Raw genomic sequence first — 25,998 nt, forward strand, 5'->3', positions numbered from 1 at the left:
CGTTGACAGCAATTCCTGCCCCCAACCACGACCTCAATTGGTCAGCCCCATGTGTTCTAAAAGCCAATGATGGGCATGGGGCGGGCACTGTGGCGTGCCAGCGTAGCCAGTCGAGAGTCGCCACTGTGCCAGTGGGCGTGTCTGCACGGGCGAGCAAGGGGCGTGTTTTGCTGAAGCAGATAAACAACAATCCCCCATATACTCTATTATCAGACACCAAAACCCAGGCGGAGAGTGCGGAGCCCCAAGTCTGGCGCACACATACCCCGGCCACAGCCTCCCTCCGTCACCCAACCGCTACCACCTCCTTCGGTGTGCCGTGTCCTGTCACCACCACTCCTGTCTCCTCCTGCCTACTGCTGCTGCTGCTGGAAAATGGCGGCCTCGGTCTGTGTCAACATCCAGATGCTGCTGGAGGCGGCGGAGTATCTGGAGCGGAGGGAGAGAGGTGAGAGTGGCTCTGTGTTACATCCCTATGTCTCCCTATACTTCACATGTGCTAGGATGTGTGCACATATATGTAACATACAGTGTATAACTGCCCCCCTATACTGCACATTTACTAGGCAGTGTACACATACATATTATGCACAGTGTGGGAACTGTCTCCTTGTACTGCACATACTGTATGTACATACATGTAACAGAGGGTAATTGTCTCCCCTATACTGCACATGTATGAGGCTGTGTGCACAGACCTGTCACAGAGTGTAATTGTCTCTCCTATACTGCACATGTATGAGGCTGTGTGCACAGACCTGTCACAGGGTGTAATTCTCCCTATGCTGCACATATAAGAGGCTGTGTGCACATACATGTCACAGAGTGTAATTGTCTCCCTATACTGCACATGTATGAGAATATGTGCTCATACATATTAAGCATGCACAAGGCTGTATGTGCACACATATAATGCACAATGTTTAGATGGCATGCAGCACATGCACAAACTGTATAATAGAGTTATTATACAGCACATGTACCATGATGTATACACCTGCATTCCATACCTAGTGTACAAATGTCTGGTTTATACTGCACATGTATAAGGCTGTGTAGACATACATACAATACTTAGTTTATAACTAAAAATATTGTACATGTACTAGGCTTACTACAAATGCATAACATACACCATGTATATCATTATACTGTGCAAGTACCAGGTTGTTTATACATACATGCAATAATCAGTACTTAATGATCACTTTACATGTACCAGGTTGACATGCCTACCACGCTTCATGTATAACTGAGTCATTCTGTTCCGCGTGCAGTGCACCAGATAGTGTGAATGTGCATTCCATACTGTCACTATGCTGTACAATTACCAGGCTGTGCACTTATACAAACCATAACTGTATCCTTCTACTATACATGTAAAGATCTGTGTGCACATACATACCATGCACAGTATATATCCTTCTCATTGTACTGAACATGCACTATGCTGTGTGCATATATACCATACACAGAGCCTGATTCGGAATCGCATGTAATGCAAGCACAACTCCTATACACCTGTATGCATGTTTGTGAACACACCACTCTGTTTGCAAGATGAACCATCATCCCTATTGTAAGCATTTGCGCCTATCCTTTACTAGGTGCAGGAGATTGGCATTCATATTGCAGATGCATGACCAGTGAATCACTGGCTACACATCCAAAGCGCACCCACATGGTCTTCTTGCATACATTGCCACATGGAAATGTTCATCACAGCAGCAGGTGGAGAAATGGCTGAGACCCATCCATTCACAAAGATTCATATGCAGTTTTGGAGAAAAACAGAAAATCATGACATGTGGGCTTCACAAATAAATGTCTCATTTTACTCCACATTTACCAGGCTATGTGCCCTCTTGTGTGGCTTCAGTTGTGCCAAACAGCCCCTCTCGGCGTGCCAGGTGCAACTTAGCAGTACCAAGTGCATTTATTCGCTCAAAGTGGGTGATTCAATTATTTTAGCAAGCCCTGTCACGCCTGCTCACCTGTCACTTTAATAGTGGCGATATGTATTTGTTCCAGAGCTGGGCACCCATTCCTTTATCGCACTAGTCACACCCAATTAGACTTGAACCACGTCAGTATACCTGAACTTGTCACACATTTCTGCTTCAAATATCACATGGGGGATAATAATGGGCATCAGCGGAATGCTGCCAAACAGTAAAATTGCTTCATCAGTGCAGCATACCAAAAAACAATTGAATACCCCTCTAAATTTGTATCTTATTTGCCCAAATAAAACAACTGGTGGTGCCTGAACTGCATTGATAGGATTCACAGCCCACTGGGACTTGTACTGTTCTTACACCAACTGAGGGCCCTATTCAGATCTGATTGTGCGGCCAGCGTTCAGTTTAGACACCACCCTGCTAGAGTGAAATCACAAACTATATGCTCGCTGTGCGAATGGTGGTGTACGGCTACACATCCATTCATAGTGTTCATTCTAGCACCCGCTATATTTGAAAACCGATGCAGTTCCTCTTCCCTGCCTGAGGTGTCACTGTCTGCTGTGGTATTTATAGTGCAGATCTGGTTTGCATATCAGTGCTCATATACAGACCACAATGTGCTAGAATCACTACAGCAGACAGTGACACCCCAGGCAGGGAAGAGGAACTGCATGTATTTTCAAATATGGCAGGTGCTAGAATAAACACATCCAAACTAATATGTCCAAAACCCATCGTAACAGGCTCGCCATTGAATGATTTTTACACTGGGCACAACTCATCGCAGGCGTCGTGTAGCCCTGGACCTACTTGGCTGCTGCAATAAAAACAGACATATCCGGCCTGTGGCTGACGTCACACACCCTCCCCTAAAACTCTTGGGCATGCCTGCAATCTCGCTTAGTGTTTTTCTAACCACTCCCACTAAACGTCCAGTTTCCACCAACGTACGCCTGCTTCCTGTCAATCGCCTTGCGAATGGTGTGCGTAGAGAAATCGTAGCAGGATTAATCACAGGATGGCCTTGCGCATGTGTGCTGCAAACCGTATGCATGCGCAGTGTACCGATAATTGGCCTCCATGTGAATCTGCCAGCGAACAGGTCTGAATTCCCCCTCGAGTCCAAACCTGAATAAAAAGGGCCCCAATTCGCTGTGGTTTTCCTTATCCAAGTAGTTGCCTCATCTGCCACTTTGGACGTGTGTTATACCAATTCCTGTGTGCATAATGTCATCCTAACTCCTCTAGTCCACTGCGAGCGGCTTTTGCTGCATCTGCAATGCAACCAGGATGCCAAATGTAAAGAGAAAGTGTGTGCACTACTTACGCTATTGGGCACAAACCGCTCCAAGGCAAAGACCCTTAGTGTATGAGGACACATCTGTTCCATGCTCCGGTCTTATTATACTGTACATGTACCATGCTGTCTCATACCAAACATGGTCCAAGGCTATGGTACAGTCTGATTTGTAGCATGTAATGCCCAAATGAATGTTGTAATGTGCATATTTGAGACTCCTTGTATACATGTAATGAATACTTGCGTATTAATAATATAATCTAGTGAGTATTCACAGGGGTTAGAATTCAATTATGTATTTTATGCACAGCTTTTTATCAAACATGTCAACGTTCCATGCATTACACAGTAACATTTAATAGAAAATTATGCCTTCACAAGCTGTGTAATTTCTGCACGTATGTACGTGTAGCACTGGTGTACGTGTAGCACTGGCATGTACTATGTTACTTGCTAAAGTGCAACGGTGAGCATTCATATTACACGTCCTCTTAATCACATTTAAGCAAGGTATTCATATAATTGCCTTACATTACATACCCAGCCTCTTCTGATTCATTTGAGATGCCAATGTTCTCAGTCACATTCAATGCATTAAAACGTCCTTTTTTATTTTGCCTGGTTCATGTGTGATGAGCATAGATTCCATGCAACCAAACTGTGTGCTAATTTCCTCACAACAAACATGTATACAGCAAATTACAATACCCTCTATAAACAACATTCAGGACTGAAAGCCAATGTAGGACGCTGGCGGAATGCTGAAAGCAACAATTACTGAGCAGTATCTCCATAATAGTTGATAATTATCCTCCAAATATTTTTTCATCTTGTATTTGGAGCCTATTATTATGTTAATATATTGAATAATTCACATGGTGCAGCAGTGTGGTGTATGAATATGCCTGCACCTCTCTATGGTCTTTCTCTCTGTGGAGAAATATAAGCTCTTGCTAAAAATAGAGGTTATTTGCATTTTTTTTTTTTTTTTAGTGCAAGGGCCAGATGCATACTCAGAGATGTGTAGTGTGGGATGCATAGGCTGTATACAGTGACACATTATTATATGCGTGTTACTCGCGGTCAACGGAACAGATTCCAGAGGGGGAGGGGATAATAAAAATCCAATACTGGCAAGACAAAATGAGGTTTTTGTTTGTTTCTTTAATGTATTCTACTATTCTGACATGCTTACTAGATTTACTTGAAGAACCATATTGTCTTGTTTTGTAACCTGTTCAGATTACCTTAAGGGGATTTATTTTGAAGCTCCTCTCTGCTCAAATGGCCTTTATAACGGAAGCAGAGCCATGTATGGCAACATAAGTGTTACCACACACTGTGCGTCCTTCATCCTGCACAAGTGTGAACGCATTGTTACTGTAAACGCTATTTTTTGTTCGACGGGTTTCATTGGATTAAATTTAAAATCTCTCACCTTTAACATAAACTGCAACTAGAAAACCTTTTACTGATCGATGCCCAGTACATGCCAACTAGCTTCCAGCCTGGCATAGCACTAAGCTGTTAGGGAGAAAGGTGTAATTTGGTTTCATCTGCAGTGTGACATAATCTGAAAAAGTAGTCCTATTTTATTTACTCTGGTCAGTTGTAATTCATCTGTGTGTGTGTGTGTGTGTGTGTGTGTGTGTGTGTGTGTGTGTGTGTGTGTGTGTGTGTGTGTGTGTGTGTGTGTTACATAATCAGCCTCAGTGTATGGTACATATGTAAACAGCATGGTACATGTACAGTACCATGAGATGGTTATATATTTAGTATGATGTGTCCGAGGCTTCCATTGGTGCAGCAGGTGCCATTGCATTAGGGCCCCTGACAACAGAGGGGTGGGGAAGGGTTTTCTAAATGATATGTTTGCACCTGGACCCACAACCCTGTGTGTGTGTGTGTGTGTTACATGTGATTCAGAATTAGGCTCATTAGGGCAGATGTATTAAGCCTTAACAAGAGATAAATGCAAGGGTGATAAGGAGAGATAAACGTCCAGCCAATCAGCTCCTTACTGACTTTTTTCAAACACAGCTTGTAACATGGCAGTTAGCAGGTGATTGGCTGGAATTTTATCTCTCCTTGGGCAGGATGTTCTAAGGGGAAAATGCGGTAATACCCCTGTTTTACCGCATTTTCCTATGTACTATTACCCGGCTGCACCGATATCGCCGGGCAGGGTATCACCACCTTTGGGTGGCGATACCCTATAGAAGGCTATGGGCTTCTTTTCGCCGCCTCGCCCACCACCCCTCTCCCCCTTCTTTGGGCTTACCTTCTTACAGGTCCTCCTGGACCCGGAAGGTAAGCCCTTTCTCCCCCTAGCAATGCAGCCGGACGTCCTTCCGGCTGCAGGGGGGAGGAGGCGCCGGGGACAGCTACGCTGAGCTGTCCCGGCTGCAGGGGAGAAGCAGGCTCCCAGGAGGTGACTGAGACACCCCCCCCCCCCCCCCCCCCGCAGACCACATTGCAGGTATTGCGGGGGGCCTCCGTCACTGCACCGCGATGCCAGCTGCATATGTTAGTACATATGCGCTGGCAACGCGGCGGGGGGCATGGCGAAGGGCGGCGATGTATATTAATACATCCCACCCTTTATCACCCTCGCATTTATCTCTTGTTAATCCCGAATACATCTGCCCCATTGTATGGTTAATATGTATATCGCATGGTACAAGTACGATGAGATGGTTATATACTGTATGTATATATAATACACACATGCATAATCTAATCTCATTACCTGTGCTGCTTATTTCAGGAATATTGTGTTTGGTTATGTATGTTCGCTTTGTCCCTGCAGACATTGGCCTAGGATGTATTACACACAGGCTTGTTATTACCTAGCAGTTGTCTCCTTGCTCTCCTGCCTGTGCTGTGGGGAGAGAGGCACCGAATGCAGTACAGCTGCTAAATGACATGTTTTCTCTGTCATACACAGAAGCTGAGCATGGGTATGCTTCCATGTTGCCTTACAATAGCAAGGAGAGGGATAGCTTGAAGCGGAAAAGCAAATCGAAAAAAAGCAGCAATAGCAGGTAAGGTCTGGCGGACTCCGTTTCTCATCCTTTCCACCTCATTCTGCCTGTGACTTTGTGCAGTGTGTCTCTGTAGCGTGGCTCTTCCTCTCTGCTTGCACACTGCAGCCCACATGTGATGCTGGGAGGACTGCCCCCCCCCCCCCCCCCCCCCCTCCCGTGGGTTTGTGCCTTCATTGAGAAACCTCTTGTGATTACAGCATCTTGTTTTCACGTGAGAAATGTGTCTGAGCTGTGAAATCTGCGAGAAGGCATAGCAGACTGGCATGGGAATAAGATAGAAAGCGCACATTGCAGGGAGGGGTGCAACTACCATCCTTTTTACTTCACAGCAACAACAATAATAATAAGTGGGATTGAACAGTAAAAGTGTAACATTTTTCACAATAGAAAATCCGTAGTATGTAATTTCATTGTATCGCTGTATAAAATAGCTTGTGTGGTCATAACCTATATTCCGTGTGCAAGAGCTGTACAAATTGTCCCTGTATGCTGTACATGTATAATCCAGCATTATTCTGTATAGTGGGCCTGGTTCTCCCTATGTGTGCTTGTTATGTAGCCAAAGCCTGCTTCTTTGTGTATCTATGATTAAAAAGAATTATGTATTTTCAAGGATTATTATAATTCTTATTATGAACATCGTCATCTGGTTTGTGACCTGTTTGGCAAATCTCCTCCTTTTTGGGGGGTTTCTCAGAGAATCCTTTCCAATGTAATACAATGTTGAGCATGTCATTTGGTTGGTTACTATAGCAACATCAGCTAGAATTTTAGGTCATATTCACATGGGTAACCGTGTTGTTGGATTTTCCATTTCTGACAAATGGCGACCCTGGTGAGGGGATTTTAATTATGCTTTCTGGGCTCAGCGATGATGAAGAAGAGGAAGGTCAAGCAGAGTTCATGTCTCATGGGTCATTCCTGGTGATAATTGTCGTCATCAAATCCAGTTGTGTGCATGGAAGGGATACTTGTGCATAGCTAACAGCAAGCAGATGAGATGGCCATGTAACATTTCTTATTGTACTAATTTCTACAATTTATAGAACACATATTGCTGCAGTTATCTCATGGTAAGTGTGCAGCATTTAGCCTGGGTCCTGAACACTGCAGGCAGTGATGCTAATTGAATTTGACAGTGTTTCTAAACTGTTACCATAGATACCACATGCATAATTTGGTTGATGCAGGAGAAAAAAATCTATCCATCTATCTCCAGAAACTTAATATATGTGTTACCAGTCTAACTACTAGACAAGACTGGCAAAATGCCTCATGATGTAGTGATCAGTGCTTAGCTGCCGTCAAATTCCGTACGTCTGTGTAAATAATCAATTAAACTACTGATTAAAAATAGAATTGACAGGTTTAGTCTAGAATTCCGGATTCTTTTGCTCCAGTTTGCCTCAATAAAGCTTAGACAGACAGATCTTATTTGATTTATTAAGCTGTTCTTATACAAGGCAGCAAATTCTGTTGTGCTTTACAATACTGTATTCTAATTCTCTTTATACAGGTGCACTGGGGAGTAGAGATTTGGGGTCTCATTCTCCAGCATTACCTTCAACATGGATAAGGCTTGAAATGTGAGCAATTGAAGTATAGATGTCAGTCAGTAAACATTTCACATGCATTTACCATGCAGCAGAGTCTACACCACACAACGTTGCAAATAGGACCTGTCAACCATCATCGGAGCTGCTTCTCAATGAGAAAGCACGCTTTGAAATTGCGCACCATATCTTCTCCTTTACAAGTACATTAAAGCTGACACCCCCCCTCCTCCTCTCTGCTACCCGAAAGATGGGGCTCACATCATTACAGACAATCACACAGCAGTTCTCCAGGGAACTGCAGGCACACAAATACAGGAGGTGTTAATGGAGTAATGTAAGTGAAGGCGGGTTCTTGTGGGCAGGTGCTGCTATTTGGATGTCATCTTTCTGCTCCCCGCAGGTGGTGATTATAGTGACAAAGGTGGGTATTCACAGGCAGATGTGTTCTGCTAACCCCCCCCCCCAAAGAAACACATGCAGAGAGAAGGCACTGACTACAGTATCACAGTAGTATAATATACCTGTGTGTGTTCAATTGTAGTCCTCACAGTCTGTATATACATCAGGCATATGGAAAATCCAACTCTAATCCTATGCATAGCTGCATTATGGCGCACTGTGGTGCATCTACTAGTGTACTTCATAAAGCCTTACAATAATATCTTACATTGATAAGATAAGCCCTAATATTCGTCTGTCCGGTGAATACAGTATGCAGGTAACATGCCATTAACACATCGTAATTTACCTAAGATAAATGGGTGATGCAATAACAATAGAAGTAACCAAAAATAAAATACAGCTTTGTCATTTTTCTTTTTATTTTACTAAAATGATTTTCCAGTATTGTATATGAACCCTGCATTTCCTCTAACACAGCCGTGTGTGATGATGGCTTCAGTTTGCGTTACTTCTACAGGACAATGGGCCTATATCAGACCAATCGTATTAGGGACCCCCAGTGACACAAATGTCTTGATGTATGGCCTGGGGGCTTAGCCCCATATCTGCAGATACCTGTATATGCAACCAAGATCTCTGTATTATCTATTATGTAGTCATTTCTCACTCAGTGTGCAATTGGGATACAAAATGTTTTTTTTCCTAACCAGAATTACCCCTCCCTTTTGGCACCTGAGTGACATCACAATCTGATTGAGCAGCTTGCCAACAAATGTGACATGCAAGGTGATTGACAGGAGGGCGGTAACCGGATGTTTTCTGGGAGTGTCAGAGGAAACCGCAGAAGGGACCAGGCATTTTAGGGGAAGGCATGTGACATCAGCCCTGATCAGCCTATTTCTACTGCAGCCAAAGAAACACATGCAGAGAGAAGGCACTGACTACAGTATCACAGTAGTATAATATACCTGTGTGTGTTCAATTGTAGTCCTCACAGTCTGTATATACAGTATGCAGACTGAAGGGTTTTATATCAGGCATATGGAAAATCCAACTCTAATCCTATGCATAGCTGCATTATGGCGCACTGTGGTGCATCTACTAGTGTACTTCATAAAGCCTTACAATAATATCTTACATTGATAAGATAAGCCCTAATATTCGTCTGTCCGGTGAATACAGTATGCAGGTAACATGCCATTAACACATCGTAATTAACCTAAGATAAATGGGTGATGCAATAACAATAGAAGTAACCAAAAATAAAATACAGCTTTGTCATTTTTCTTTTTATTTTACTAAAATGATTTTCCAGTATTGTATATGAACCCTGCATTTCCTCTAACACAGCCGTGTGTGATGATGGCTTCAGTTTGCGTTACTTCTACAGGACAATGGGCCTATATCAGACCAATCGTATTAGGGACCCCCAGTGACACAAATGTCTTGATGTATGGCCTGGGGGCTTAGCCCCATATCTGCAGATACCTGTATATGCAACCAAGATATCTGTATTATCTATTATGTAGTCATTTCTCACTCAGTGTGCAATTGGGATACAAAATGTTTTTTTTTCCTAACCAGAATTACCCCTCCCTTTTGGCACCTGAGTGACATCACAATCTGATTGAGCAGCTTGCCAACAAATGTGACATGCAAGGTGATTGACAGGAGGGCGGTAACCGGATGTTTTCTGGGAGTGTCAGAGGAAACCGCAGAAGGGACCAGGCATTTTAGGGGAAGGCATGTGACATCAGCCCTGATCAGCCTATTTCTACTGCAGCCACCTAGTGAGTCATGTGACTGCCCACAGTGGAAAAATCATCCGATGGTGAGCGGCTTGCAAATGTATTTGCTGAGCAATTCACAGGCTTGCACGGGGTTGGATTTCACTCTGGTGGTGCAGCTTATATCTGATCGCAGGGCTCCAAAAAGTAATAGCACAGCAAACAGGTCTGAATTAGGCCCTGAGAGCAAATTTCCCTCATATCGTCTAGAATCCCATGTAATGCATAATAGAAATTAGCTTTGTGAATCTTCTAGATCAGAGGCTCTCAAACTTATTATTGTTCTGGGACCCCATCAGACAATAAAAAATTACAGGACCCAGCAAGTTACTGCAGAATGGCTGCCAGACCGCACATGTATGGAAGCATTGCAGAGGCACAAAACAGCACAAGTGACCGCTAACGGGATAACTTCATTCCTTACACAAGTGCAGAGAAGAGCTTCTTTTAGAGTCCCTGCTCTGAATGTGTGGGGTTTTTTTTTATATTCATAAATGCTAAAGCTTATACCTGCTGTGTAGCCTTTAAGGATGGCAGGGAGGCAGTGGATCACAAGAGGAGGCAGATGATGGCAGGAAGAGGCAGTGGGAGACTACCTGATTATTCCTCAGATCTCTAAATGCGCATACACGGTGCCATATGAGCTACCGATTTGTGACTATATATTCACAATCAATATAAATCTTACCACATATCTTACCATGTGTATACAGCATGCAGTGCTGATTCCTGCCTCTGTCGCCCAATTTTGACTAGTGTTTTAGTGTAGTCAAAATCTTACATAGCCAAAATCACACAGTGTGTATAGTCAGTATTGGTGGTTTCTGGGCTCCGCAGAGTTCAAGAGAAATTGCATAGTCAGAATCCTACATAGCCAAAAGCTCACTGTGTGTGTGCACCTTAAGAATAGATGCGAGGAGTCTGAAGTAACCGATTTATCAAACTCCTTGGATCACTGACTGAGTAATCAGCGAAGTCCTCAACCTTTCCATATAAGTGGTATCTATCAATGGGTAGGATTCTCTAACATCCACGACCCCACTTTGCTACCCCATATGCACTAACCTATGTGATTAGTAACGCAGGGACATCTCTTGCGATATGAGCTGTCTTTTGTGCCTGGACTTCCCGGTCTGAGACCTGGGAGTGCTGGGAGGGATCCATGAGGGAAACCCATAGGCATCTTTTTCTGGTGACACCTCGTGTAGCGGTACCCCGGCCCTCGGGCTTTAGCATATACAAAAATGCAGTAAAGACCCTGATAACGGGGTTTTCACCACATTTTCGTGTTAATGCACCCTATCTATCTTATTAATACTGAGTTGTCCAAGTGAGCACTTCCTTTTCAAAATGGAATATTTCAGGAGATAGATAAATATTGGTTAGATTTCTCTGTTTGTTTGTGTAAATGCAATCCAGCCTAGATGACACCTGAGTGTAATATTACACACTGAAGTGTGAATGTAATCTCTGTGAAATGTCCCTGAACGTAAGTGGATAATTGATTTCAGCTTTAAGCTCAGGTACCTAGCCTGTCTAAGCAGTTTTTCTTTTTGTAGATGTTCCTCGCAACAAATCTATGAATCACTCCACCGAAACCCCAGCCCTCCCGAACACTCCTACTCTTTTTCTCTTGCCCAAGTTTTTCAAGTTTGTTTGTGTCACAAAACTCATCTGCCAATAAAGCTGAGAGGATGTCTATAGATGACAAGGACCTGTAGCTCTAGTCTTACAGGTATATGGACATGTCTGCCACTAACCACTGTACAGTCTGTCCACATGATTCTGAACCTCTTGTCTGGGGGGAGGGGGAAATATTTTTTCCCACATGACTCCATCCAGATGTCTGGTACATCATCCAGAGGTTAAGACATGCATGCCTTTGTCGCCGAATGCTGGTTTGACATCTTGCCTGAACAACCAATCCAGTCGTACTAGATGGAAGAAGTTACTTATGCCGGCTACTGGCAATCTAGTGAATGAGTGGACAAATGGAAATGCCTCTGTCATCAATTCATGGCGTCCGGCATCCACTATTGCAGGGTCTTGAACACATGGCCCTCCAGCTACATATCCCTGCATGCCCTGCGACAGTTTTGCTATAATAGCAGGATACAATTGTTTTGGAGCATTCTGGGATCTGTAGCTACACATCAGCTGGAGGGCAGCTTGTTGAATACCCATGCAAAGAACACTTCTGACCATACTGCACAGAGCTGGGGTAGAAAGGGGTTCGGTCCTATGAGGGAACGGATGGGACACTGATGCTCGCATGCTATTTTTAAGACTGACATGGGATTTTAACCAAACAGATTACATAGTATGATCAGGATAGGTATAGGATGTGCTTGTGCTACCCCAATTCAATAGTCTCCTCTTATCTCTTGACAGAAAGCCCTTGTGTTAGTTTGCTTCTCCATAGAAATCAATGCTATCTGTATGAGCATCCTTCCTTGCTCTTCATGCAGTAGATCTAGTTGATGTGTCTCTCCAGCACACTGCTGACTTCAATCTTAAAAAACAAAAGAGAAATTACCTGTGTAAGTTTCACATTTGGAACCAGCAACAATATGAAGCTCTCAGATCCCAAATCACCTCATTCTGAGGTTCCCATGCCTTCATTCTGGTGGGAAAGGCTGCAAGTTCCAGTCCCTTAACACCACATTTCATTTCTCCTCCTTTTTATCTCCATGTTCTCTGCTTTTTTATCTCTTCCCTTTTCATATGCACCCCTATTCCTTCCACATTGCTTTATTGCTCTCATAGAAGCAGTCCACTTTGTTAATGCCTGTGGTATATAGCTCACTAGTTATGAGCAAGTTATAATGGTGGAACAACATAACCGTAATGTCAGCTGTGTGCACCTGAAGGGCCCTACACAGTATGGATGGTGTAATGGTTAGCATTACTGCCTCACAGCACTGAGGTAATTGGTTTGATCCCCACCATGGCTCTAACTATGCAGAGTTTGTATATTCTCCCCGTACTTGAGTGGGTTTACTCCGGGCACTCTGGTTAACCTCCCCAATCCAAAAATATAATGGTAGGCTAATTGGCTCACAACAAAATTAACCCTAGAATGTCTGTGTGTGCGCGTACATATGGCAGGGAATATAGATTGTAAGCTCAACTGGGGCAGGGACTGATGTGAATGTTCAAATATTCTCTGTTAACGGTGCAATTCTGACTAGCTCTCTCGCTATACAGTCAAAACAAAATCGAATAGGCATCGAGCGGTTTTCAGCTGCATTAGATGGCAATTCAATCCCAATGCGTGGCATAGAAATCAAAAAGCAGGCAAGTCTATATAGTACAGATCTGTACTATATAAACCAAATGCATACCTCCCAACATGACCCGCTCCAGGAGGGACACAATGCTCTGTTTCTGGACTTTCCTCTGAATGTATGATTGCCATCACCTGTGGGGAGCTAGTTAATTGATAAGAAAGGTGTTTTATTACAGGTGACGGCAATCATACATTACCAGGGAAGTCCAGGAGCAGAGCATTGTGTCCCTCCTGGAGAGGGTCATGTTGGGAGGTATGCAAATGTAGTACAATTCGATCCCTATATAATAGGGATTGATTAGCAAGGCAGTCGCACCGTGTGTACACCCCTTAATGCCACGGGGTTATATATGAAATTGTTGCATTACATTTGCAGGATAAAGGTTTCAAATACAGAGTCAAACATATATGTGATGTCCTAGTCACTATATTACCCCATGTGCGGGTTTGATTGCTATCATGTAACTAGAAAATTGTTGCTGTAAGTGAAGATGTGGCCAGTGGCAGTAATGTGTTTTTGTTTTTTATTTCATAAATCCCTTGTCTTATCCAGCAGACACTGATGGCTTTTCAGTTCACCTAGGATTATGTAGGGAGGAGTGCAACTTATAATCAATGGATTGTGCTTACTGCACTCGGTCATGTCTTGCTTGCTGTGATTATAAAAAATTCTTAGCTGACTGGATCTTTATACTAAACACCTGTAAAAATGTGTAATTTATTGCCTCTTACTGTGTCGGTGGAAACAAGTTCAGGTGTTGCCAAGTCTACACCTTGACTTCCTATAACTTGCAGAACGACCTATAGCAGCTGACTGTCCTACTGTACCTCAAACAGCTGAACATTACCCTCATACATGTACATAGTCCTCCATTACAGTGTACAGCTTTACCTGAGACCACTCATAACTCCGTGTCCTTAGATCACATTGGGGCAGATGTATTCAGCCTTAACAAGAGATAAATACAAGGGTGATAAAGAGAGATAAATGTCCAGCCAATCAGCTCCTTACTGACTGTTTTTAAACACAGGCTGCAACATGGCAGTTAGCAGGTGATTGGCTGGACGTTTATCTCTCTTTATCACCCTTGTATTTATCTCGTTAAGGCTTAATACATCTGCCCCATTGCGCTGTACCTGGAGCTTGATGATGGGTAATTTCATGATCAGATGTGATGGTATATGTCCGTATGCAAAGTCTCACATCTTGGACCAAGAATCCGGTAATGTAAAAGACACCAGGGGCCTGGTTCTGTTTAGGGAATAAAGTAAGAAAGAGCAAGTTTCCACCAAAAACTTCTCTCCAATCAGGTAACTTGAACACAGTGTCACAGCGGTTTGAAAACTTGTTCACACCTTAGACTAGACTGTTAGTGGCCAGCAATTGGCAATGACCTTTATAATCTTTAAGCACTGGTGATCCAGCTATCCATAGGATTCTAACAACACTTGGGATGGAAGACACGGGTTGCCTCTTTACACTGTACCTTTACCCAGGTCTGGCCAGGTCATATTCCATTGAGTTATAATCTGGGGTTTAGCTGTGCATAGAGATGTAGGGGGATATTCAATCTCCGGGGAGATGCCCGCCGGGCCCTATTCAATGCTGTCTTCCCCGACAGCATTGAGCAGGGTATCTCGGCAGAACGGGCTCGTTCTGCCGAGAACAGCCTGGAAGTGACGAGCTGCGTGCTGCAACTCGCCTCTTCCCGGCCGCAACTCGCGGCCACGCCCCATTTTCGCTCCCTGGCAGGCGGGACATTGAATCCCGCCTGCGTGTTCTCTGTCGAGCTGACCGAGAACGGGACTGGGTCACGGCGGTCGAGCAAGCTCGACTGCCGTGACCCTGACATTGAATACCCCCCTTAGACTTGGGAGAAGTGTTTCCAAACTAAAATCTAAATTGCAGTGTAAAAATAAGGCTGTTCAACATTTTTGGGCTACATACAAAAGCAGCCCGTATTTACCACTCATACAGAAATATGTATGTATTGGCACCCCATGCAGTACAGTGCAACGTGGTTTGTCCAGGTGGACCGTTACTTGCTCTTTCGTACTTTTTTCCCAAAATCTGAATCGAGCCCCACATCCGTTTAATGAAAATACAATAAGAAAAGCAGAACTTGAATCTTGCCTCGAATAATTACAACATTATTTATTGAAAAGCATGTCTTTCGGCCCTGGTAGCATGATACTAAGAAGTTCCCAGTTGACGGTCTAGTTGCACCTTTTTTTTATAGAAGAAATCTCAGGAAAAAGTTGTGGTGTGTATGTTTGTAATATAAATCACTGTGAAAGGCTACAAGCAAAATAAAGTTTTTGCATCATGTGACTACCATGGTAACCACAGTCACATAGTCTATTATGTGGGGGTCAGAGGGGCTTTGGAAAGCAATTCAGTGTTCTGTCTGTATATGCACAAGTTCTTCTCCTATCTCATGGCATGTTAAGCACTGTAAACTGCATATGTGTGAAGTGACTGTCCAGAGAGACTTTCATGGGGAGATATATTTTGTAGCAACTAATAAAAAATGATATCCAATATATGCTTTAAAGGTGGTCACATGATATTGGATTGCCGCTTTAACTAATTTACTAAGACGAGCTTTCTATTTCACATGGGATGTTGCTATGGGTAACCAATCAGATCCTGTCTTATCTTCTAAAGGGTGCTAAATAAATAAGAAGTAGATGCTGATTGGTTGCCCATAGCAACATCCCCTGTGAAATAGATATCCCATCTTAGTAAATTTCCCACAGAGTGTTTGACCTGCGTAAAAAAAAGTTTGTTTTCCTCCAGTTGTAATCGATGCACCGATGGCGTACTCCACTTCTATATCTGCACGTTTATCACAACAATGTATCTAATATTCTAATTACTGTGTAATTAACAGCCTAATGATATAGAGGATGTGACTAATATATTGGTTATTTTTGCATTTCAGGTCAACCCATAATGAAATGGAGAAGAACAGGTATGTCCAGTCATTTTACAGGTTTATTTATTCATCTCCAGCAACACAATAATTTTATTATAGCTGCCGACAATCCTATCGTCACCTCCTTCCTCCCTGACGTGTGAGGTCCTCCCTAGTGCCTATAGAGTTGTCATATTTCCCCTCTACCTACCAATCTTTCATTCATTAGTCCTTCCCTTCAGTGTGTGGCTGTACGGTTTTTGTTTTGCCTCTTTCCCTGGTATGCTTCCACCCTAATAATTGATGTAATTATTAGGTATACTTAGCGTGAGCACACTTTGTTACACATCAAAGTGCAAAAAATACTTTACAAAGATAATTTTAGCAGAAAAATCTAGGAGTTTGTTTGCTTCACACTATACGTTCTATGTTCAAAGAAAAATATATAAATATAGAATATTCAATAGTAAATTGAGGGATTTTGTTGTTTTTAAGAGTTGGGAACACATAGGGCAAGCATGTCCAAACTATAGCCCTCCAGCTGTTGTGAAACTACAAGTCCCGTCATGCCTTGTCACAGTTTTGCTATTAGGAAATGCTGAAACTATCGGCAATGCATGCTGGGATGTGCAGTTTCACAACAGCTGGAGGGCCACAGTTTGGACATGCCTGAAGGGGGATATCCTATTATCCCGATGCTGCAAAATGGCCGGATATCTCGATTAATGACAGATGGTCATTATCTCAGTTTAGAATTATGAGCCAAAAATGGACCCGCGATCAGGTGAGAACGCATGGGATCGGGGAGAAGTCCCCAATTCCATGTGTTTTATTGCAGGTCCCAGCGGCTCCTTATCAGGGATTATACTTCAGCAATGGCCCATATTAAATGTGGCCGGCGAGTGGGTTAAATGGTGGGGATCGCAGAACACCAGCGATCTGTTTAACCCCCTCGCCGGCCGCTCACCCTATTCTATGTTCCAGGGAAATCCTCGCTGTCACAGGACAGCGAGAATTCCCCCTAACAGCGAGGCTCGGGGCTAATGCAGGGAGCCCGCTGCATTTAGCCGCGAGTCTCGCTGCTTCTGCGGCCGCATATGCCGATTTTTTTTTTTTTTCCCCCTCGCTTCAAAAATGGAGCGTGAGGGAATCGGCGTATGCAGGGGGGTCAGTTGAATACTGACAGGGTGAGCTGGGACGGCGAGCAGGCAGCCCCACTCGCTGTCACAGCTCGCCCCCGGCATTGAATATTCCCCATTGTCTGATTAGTTCTTTAAACTTTGCTCACGATCATCTCCAACATTTTTGTTAAATCCACTTTCGTTTTATGTTCCCTTTCCTAGGCGAGCTCATTTAAGGCTTTGTCTTGAAAAGCTAAAAGTGTTAGTACCACTCGGGCCTGAAACTAACAGACATACCACCTTAAGTCTGTTGACAAGAGCAAAGTTACACATAAAGGTAAGCATGATTCCCACGTAGGTAGTCTCTCGCTGGCTGAGGGTTCTAGGAGTTTAATTTCACTAAACATGGCGGCCTGTAACTTTGTACAACTCATGTATTTTTTTTTTATTTTTTTTTACTAGAAACTTGAAGATTGTGACCGAAAGTCACAGCACCAAATAGAGCAGCTACAGCGGGAGCAGCGACACCTGAAGAGGCAGCTAGAGAAATTCGGGGTTGACAGGATACGAATGGACAGTATAGGATCTGCAGTGTCATCCGAGAGATCAGATTCTGACCGGGGTGAGTGAAAACCTTCATCTTTATCCGGGTTCCCAGTCCTTGTTTACACAGGTTTCCCTAAAACGTAGTACAGAGCCTAAATGGTGGAGGCAGGCATTTTGTGAAGCAAACCTTTATTCATGAGTGCAGTCTAAAGCCACAGTGATGTCACTAGTACCCAGTGAATTGATTGGCTGACAGAATATTGGTTTACAGACACAAAATGGCTGCTTCTTCTCTGTGTAGGTGCACTGTACAAAAGTGATCACTACTTACCAGATGTATTTACTTCACAGAGGAGATTGATGTGGATGTAGAGAGCACAGACTTTTTAACCGCGGACCTTGACTGGAGCAGTAGCAGCAGCAGCGCCAGTGACTTGGATGAGAGAGGAAGTCTGCAAAGCCTTTGCAGCGATGAAGGGTATTCCAGCGCCGGCATTAAAAGGCTAGAACTACAAGACAATCCAAAAGCCAGTGTTACCCTATAAACCACCAGTAAAAGAAGGTGAGGAGGTTCCAAATGTCCCAGCAATTCTTCTCCCTCCTTTTTGAGTGCTCCAACGTCAGAGACGGTCTTATCTAGTGACTGCATTCGCACCATAATCTTGCACGTGAAATTGCCCACTCAGACTTCCAGCTCTCTGTTTGCCTCCCTTACCCAGAGCTCCTGAGAGGTGTGTGGGTGTCAGTTTACATTTTAAATCACACCCAGTCCCATCCACCAGTTGTCCTCCGGGAAACTACATTCCAGAAACACACAAAGCACTGAAAGAAAATAAATTGCATATTTATATTTATGTATATGGGGAGCAATGATCAGGATTGACTGCAAATGCAGGAGTGAGTTTGTAGTGCTTACTTGCTGCATCTGTCCTATCCACCCACTAGATTTGACCAAGCACAAAGATCTTGGTATCTCCCTGCAACACCGACACTTTCTTGCATCACCTGGAATACACTTCTGGGAGCGGTATGAAGGATTTATGGCTAGAGCATCTTGCTACACTGCAAGCCCTTTCAGTTTACAGCTAATATACGATAAATCGGAAGCTACAGAAGGGAGTTCTCGTCTCTATTTAGTGATTCTGGCTCAGAATAGTGAGAATGCTGCTAATATATATATATATATTTTTTCCACAAAAATTTGTGCACTAAATGTTGCACTGAGCCCAGCACAGTCGGAAGAAACACAAAGCTGAACCTCTCTGGCTTCTTTTTGGAGATCTACAATGTCAATCTGTGTCAACCTCTCCCATTCCCCCCACTTTGTTTCAGTGTTTTGTTATCCTTTTGTTTTTTTTTGTTTTTATGTTGTTGGTGTTTATTATGGCTTTTTAGAATTGTCTTGTAAATTGGTCATCAATTTCCATGGGACCGATTCAATTGTTTCCTGTGACCCCCGCTGGGTGTCTTTCAGAGCTATTCAATTGTCGATCCGATCAGATGCCCATTACCGAAGGGCACACGCACATTTTTTTTTTCTCACAGGTTTCGGAGGTGCCTTAAGCACCCAAATGGGAACTTTATACAAGTTTAGCTCCTTTGCGCTGCTAAACCCAGAGCTATCAGTTGCGCAAAATGCTAATGAGCCTCTGATCAAAGTGATAATTGAATAGTTCTGATAGAAACAGTTGAATCAGCCTCCATGTTTCAGCAGAAGTTAAATACCATTAAATTAACTTTATTAACATCCTAAATCTGTCAAGTTCGGGTAGCTTATGTTTCTTCAGTTATTGTTGCGCTACAAATTCCAGCATGCATCAATTATGATTGGTAGATTATGCTGGGAGTTGTAGTTCCATAATAGCTGCGGAGCAACAGGCTGGCTCCTTCTTTTCTAAGGAGTGACACAAAGTAAATTTGACCATTTAGCCTTTTATGTCCTTCTTTAAATGAATTGGTATCTTCTTCACACATTTACCCAGAGAGCACTTGGTACAAAAGGCAATGGAGACCTTTGTTCTGTACACAAAACACACATCTCATAGCAAGCCGTTATTTGGACAAGAACATTACCGAAACCTTGTAAAAGCATTGTAGCTGTGCTGTTCGTATTTATCCCCTAGCATTTGCTGCTGCATAGACTTCCCACAAGCAGATGTTTTTATTTTGAAGAGTTTTTTTTTCCTACCTCACAGATGAACAAGAAACACTCAGTGTTTGAGTGCAGAATATAAGGTTTAGTACCCTTTCTTTACAAAACCAAATCTGCAGTGTGTGTGTGTGCTCTCAAAGTACTGCCACAGGGTTTCCTTCTGGTCCATGCTGAGAGTAGGACTTGTCGTGTTGTCCACTGTTGATTATTAGGCCTTAAGTCATTGCTACACCACACAGACACTGGAGCAATAACCATCTCATTAACCACATAACTGGCATCACACAGGGCAGCTCTTTGCTCACGCCGAGTAGGTAAGTCAGTTCTGTAACTGAAATTCACTTCCTTTTTTCTTTTTTTTTTCAGTCAGCCCTCGCGCAATCTCAAAAGTAAATAATATATTTTTGAGATTAACCAGCATTGCAGATTCCTTAAACTCCTCCATACTTTGCCCTTTTTAATGTTGCCTCAATCACTAAACGGTGTTGTACCCAACCACTGTAGAACCATCGGATGAGACTTAATTAGGCCGCTGTGATGATCCCCCTCTAACGGCAGGATCTAATACAATCAACGTTGGCCGGATGCCATCCAAACTCGATCTTTTTTTATTTTATTATTAAAGTGGCCATTCTTTACATGGCATGGTTTTGGGTTGTAAATGATTGGTGATTTAAAAAATAAATGTCCAACTTCGGCCGGCATCCTGCACCTTTAGCGAACTCGAACTGTGTTACATTCTGCCTATGTCTCACAGGAACATTTGCCTAGATAACACAGGGCTGAAGTCATCACAGGCTAAGTATTCTGTGAAATACTTTGAAACCAATTCAGGGACATACTGCATTACCTAGTTTTGGGTGTGATGCATTCACTGCTCCTAGCACTGTTTCTGCCTGGCTTGTATCCTGTTATTTTGACTGAAACTCCATCTTGTTCGAGTTTTGTACCTTTTTAGAAACCCGTTTAATTTATGCTGTTAAAGAGCACACCAATTTGTAAATAACTCACATTAAATCTATAACTATTTATTCATGTTTTGTATAGCTGATGTATTAGGGAGGTTCTTATGAATTTGTGCTTTTATAAATGTTCAAAAGTTTTTGTATGTATATAAATATATAATATAGATCTCTATCTGCAGATTTAGCACACATTTTAATCACAATGTGTAGTGTTTTTATTTTTCCCCTCACCGTAAAGCGAGACTAACGAAAAGTCATATAATCCATTCAATTGAAAAATTCTTTCTAAGTTACGTCAGACTCTGTGCCAGGCTAAAGAGGGTCCTGCGGTCTGAGCGCTGTGGCCATTTCGTGTGTGTGGGGTGCTTGGAATACATAAGATGCAGCTGCTGTGCTTGTTTTGGCAATATTACATCTGCCTTTAGACTGTGATAATGCCCTTGGTGGCCTAGAGGTTCGGAAACTAGCACTGTGGCCCAAACCAATATGTGATTGTAAACCTTAAATTCACTCCATGATATCAGTGGCTCTGTGTATAGGTGATTGACACATAAATATATATTTTTGTTTTGTTGTTACTTTTATGTTTTTTTTTTTTTTTTTTTATAATATCGGGAAAAAAGCAGAATACTCCTTTTTTTTGGCATCATAGGGGGGGATGAACAGCCATTGGGCATCTGTTAAGCATTAAGCCAATGACGTCAGTCCATATAAGATCCGTTCCATTAGTTGGCCAACCAAACGTCATTATTTCTTGTTTAGTAAACGTATTCTATACACATCGTCAAACTCAGGGACAACAAGAGTTGCATAGTTTTAAAGCACTTTGTCCAGCAGGTGTCACTTGCGCAGCTATCGCACATGCGTCAGAATTGTGATGTTAGAAGAGTCACGTGTCAGTCGCAAACGCAGTGGCCCTCACTGGGCATAGCACTCCTTTAACAGCTTTCTGACCCCTCCATCCTTTGTGCAATATCCTATTTATATGTTCCCAATCACCCCCTTGCCCACATTACTATTAAAGACATTTGAACAACTTGCTTAAAATAATGTTCTGGCTTTAAGGGTCAATTTTGGATTTTGTAGTCTGGTCAGTTCTTGACCTAATAGTTCATGTTGACAAGTCAATGAATTTCGACCCTTGTTGTACAGTGTGGGAAGGGGGTGGACAATCTTTAGGGTTTGCAAGTTTACACACAAAAGGAAACCATACATCTCTGTTTAGTTTTTACATCTGTGAAGCAGAATGTATTTATAAAGCCTTCTCCAGGCTGAAATAGGAACACCACTAGCTGAATGTAGTAGGGTCCATTCTTTTGGTTCAGGCGAAGGTGGCTCGCCAATTGTGTTTACATTCTGACTGGCCGGTAAACTAAAACCTTTGAAAATTGCGCCCGTTTCTTTGCACGGATTTGCTCCCACCCACTCCTAAGATGACCATTTGTGAGGAACAGGCCCCAGTTTAGTCCTTCATGTGTATACATTATAAGTTGCAGCCTTCATGTGCTCAAAGCATTTGGCTATTTTGTTGGCTAAACCAATGTTCTTGAGGATGCTACCTAGAGACCAGTATTATGACTTGTTCCTACTGATCTGATAGGCTGAATCTGGTGCAGGCCATAAAATGGCTACCCCCACACTGCATGCTGACAACCATGATTCACTTTGCAAAGCAATTCAGCGTTCATTGGTTAGAAACTTAAACATTTATCATGTTTGTGCACTATTCTGAATCTCTTACTTGAATTACTATCTGAGATGCTACGCTGTTAATGTAATGGATGTTCTACATTTAAAAGCTGCCAAGCCTCGGGCCTTTAGTTACAACACTGCTACAATTTTGCCATTTGTGACTCTGAAAGCAAGCTAATGTGGTCTTTCAGTCATAGGGGAAGCAATTGTTGTGTAAAGAGCTTATTCCTGTAACTTGCCCACCAGCATCATTACTACATATACAGTATGTGGACTGTAATGTTATTGACCAAGGTCCTTCCCTGTTACCAGACACAAACTCCGTATATATTGCCAGTAGGAGCGCAGTCCCTTTGGCCAAGGTGAGCATTACTCACACAGTCGCTGTTTCTTGTCATGGAATGCCTTTGCAGTTCTGACCTCCCGATTTTGTATTTCTTTTCCAAAGCTAACCAAGGTGTCATTTAAAGCAAATGGCCCTCAGTGTTTAATGATTTATTGGACATATAGGGTACTAGTGCATGATCAGGCTTATTGAATGAGCTGGTTCGGTAAGCAGAAATGATTTGTAAGCCATTGAAACCTGTCGGATATTTTGCATTCCTTTTGGGACCTGCGCTTAAAAAAATAAATTTAAAAAAAGACAGCATTTCATTGACAGCTTTGGGTGTACACTAGTGTCTATTGCAGTATGTCCTTAAATAATTCCCTTAGTATGAATTCCATAGCTTTGCTCCATGAAAGGCATCTATTAAATCCAGCCAATCGCAGGTCTCCATGCTGCAAACAGGAACATGGTAACGCCTCCTATTTCTGAACAAGCCAGCATTATGGGTATTCCTTTTCCATTTTTTCATTAAACAAACGTACACCACGTTTAGTATCAGTGGTGTGCAGGACGTTAGAAAGTGCAGAGATTTCGGCAAATACCGATCGTTTCACTTGCGCTAATTCACAGCCCTTGTATTCAACGATACTCTGGCACTAGTGCGCTTTTTCTCTACGCACATTGTATCTTGATCCAAAATACATGAACACACAATCTCACTGAAGCACTGAGAATCCAGACCATCAACTCGCTAAGCATGTAGTGCACTAACAGATAAAACTCACGCCCTCAAATATCTGTTCAGCCACAAACTGTCACTGAGTCATTTATTTAACTTGTATTTCATTCATTTGTTTTCTTGTGATTTTATTTTTATTATTATCATTATTTAAGTCCCCACTATATTCTACACACTCTTGCTCCCTCCAATGCCTTATAAAACCCTGTACATTATCTTGACTTGCAGATGATTGTCCAGGTCATTATCTTTCTGTTTAAAGTGGCAATCAGGCAGCTAGGACCTAAGGTCCCATTTGGAATAATTATTTGTTTTCAACCCTTGGTGCATAATCTACGTATTGTATTCATGTTTTGTCACCTTTTGTTTTCAATGTCCCGTTTTGTATTAACTCATTTTGTGAATGTCATCTGTCTTGCATACAAACCTTTAAATCTAAACACAACCATTCTAATGTGTATTATAACAACATCTTCTCTTTTAAGTTGAGGCAAGTGCCTGGGGTGATATTACATGAAGCATTTCTAAAGCGTTTCATAGAAATTCCGTTTTTACCAAATGTATTTTTTTTTTGCAATTAAAATCCATGCTGACCTCCTTTATAGCTGTCCTGAAATTCTAAACGGGACTTGGCGTGCCTTGGTCGTAGCACCGGGTCCTAAGGAAGTGTAATCAAATTCCGGATGACTATTGAGTACGTTCTAACGCTGATACAGGCACACTTGTGGTTTTCCAAGTGTAGAAACTAGAAATTAATGTATCTACTGGAAATACATTGCTGCTCATTCTGATAATCAAAGAGAACGTTATTCCCATTTTTTTTATTTTGTATGTAAAGCACCCGTATATTATCAGTTGATGACTTCCTGTAGAAATATAGTCCATTTTATACAGTAATACTGTAATTGTCCCTGTATTGCGATGATCAGATGTCCAAGGAAACGGTGCAATATTTTAGGTGTAGTAGAGTTCCATGGACAGTGATCAGTATGAAGGTTGTACAACAGGTTATTACAGTGGTTCTCAGCTAGTCCTCAATGGCCTCCAACAGGACATGTTTTGTGGATGCCTTTTAATCATGCATGAGTTACTCATTGTTGCTGGCTAAGTCATTTCCTGCCTGCTTCCACAGAACAAAACATGAGGGAAACTTGTTGAGAACCACTGTTTTAGGAACGTTCTACCAATTGGTAACAGATGTTTAAAGGTGAGACTTCTGCTGCTTGCTAGATCCAAATATTTATTTGCCATCTTCAACTTCTTTTTTTTTTTTTCTTTTCTTCTTGTTCCTATTACGTGTTTATTTCTTGCTCCCCTCTCTATCCTACCTAAAGCGAATGTCTTATTCACTGTTGTTTTGCCAGTCTTCCAAAATGCGTGTTTCCAAAAGTAGCAGGCAGAGCGTATAGAGGGAAGCCTCTCCTTGGTTGGGTTCCCCTTGTTGGTATAATTTTATATTTGTTTATTTCATTTCTCCTCCTGAGCGCTGTGTTGAGATCACATTATGGTGCTTTTTACTGCATTCAGCACATTCATTTTTAGAATCTACGTTTTAGAAGATAAAACAAAACAAAAATCCAGAAAAACTTGCTGTGTATATGGAAATACTTCTGTACTGTTAAACTGTTCAAACATGAAATAAAAATTATTTAATTACTATAATGTGTCTTTATTCTGAACGTGGATTCTTGGTTTGGTTGAAGCTGTGCCGGTCTAGCCTTGTTGTGTAAAATGTTCTGACTGCGGGAGGGAAAACGGGACAGTCTCCATATAGCGGGACGGTCCTGCTGTAATTGGGACAGTTGAGAGGTTGAGAGGGTATTGCCCATTTCAATACCCCAAGTGAAATAGAACTCCCATCTTCGATACCTCCCAACATATCGAAGATGGGAGTTCTATTTCACTTGGGGTATTGAAATGGGCAACCAATCAGATACTATGTATTATCTTCTAGAAGGTTCTAAATAAATAAGTCGATCCTGATTGGTTGCCCATAGCAACATTCCATGTAAAAGAGAACTTCCATCTTAGTAAATTTCGCCCAACATATGTTCTTAGCACCCACCGCCCCCCTCTGTACTACATGGTCAGCACTGCAAGCTGCTGGTCAGTGGCATAGACCAGGCATGTTCAAACGATGGCCCTCCAGCTGTTGTGAAACTACACATCCCAGTATGCCTTACTATAGTCTT

At 42.5% G+C, this 25,998-nt stretch overlaps 1 protein-coding gene across 1 annotated transcript; it reads left to right on the forward strand.

Moving 5' to 3' along the window:
• On the forward strand, positions 1-25,462 carry MXD1 (MAX dimerization protein 1). Its single transcript, XM_083184522.1, has 6 exons — positions 1-448; positions 6,212-6,308; positions 16,291-16,320; positions 17,607-17,721; positions 17,847-18,006; positions 18,282-25,462. The coding sequence occupies exons 1-6, from the start codon at positions 376-378 to the stop codon at positions 18,473-18,475; spliced, it is 669 nt and encodes a 222-aa protein (XP_083040648.1). The 5' UTR covers positions 1-375; the 3' UTR covers positions 18,476-25,462.
• Positions 25,463-25,998: the final 536 nt, after the last annotated feature.

The sequence above is a fragment of the Crinia signifera genome, chromosome 4, assembly GCF_055691185.1.
Source record: "Crinia signifera chromosome 4, ASM5569118v1, whole genome shotgun sequence".
NCBI classification, from domain to species: Eukaryota; Metazoa; Chordata; class Amphibia; order Anura; family Myobatrachidae; genus Crinia; species Crinia signifera.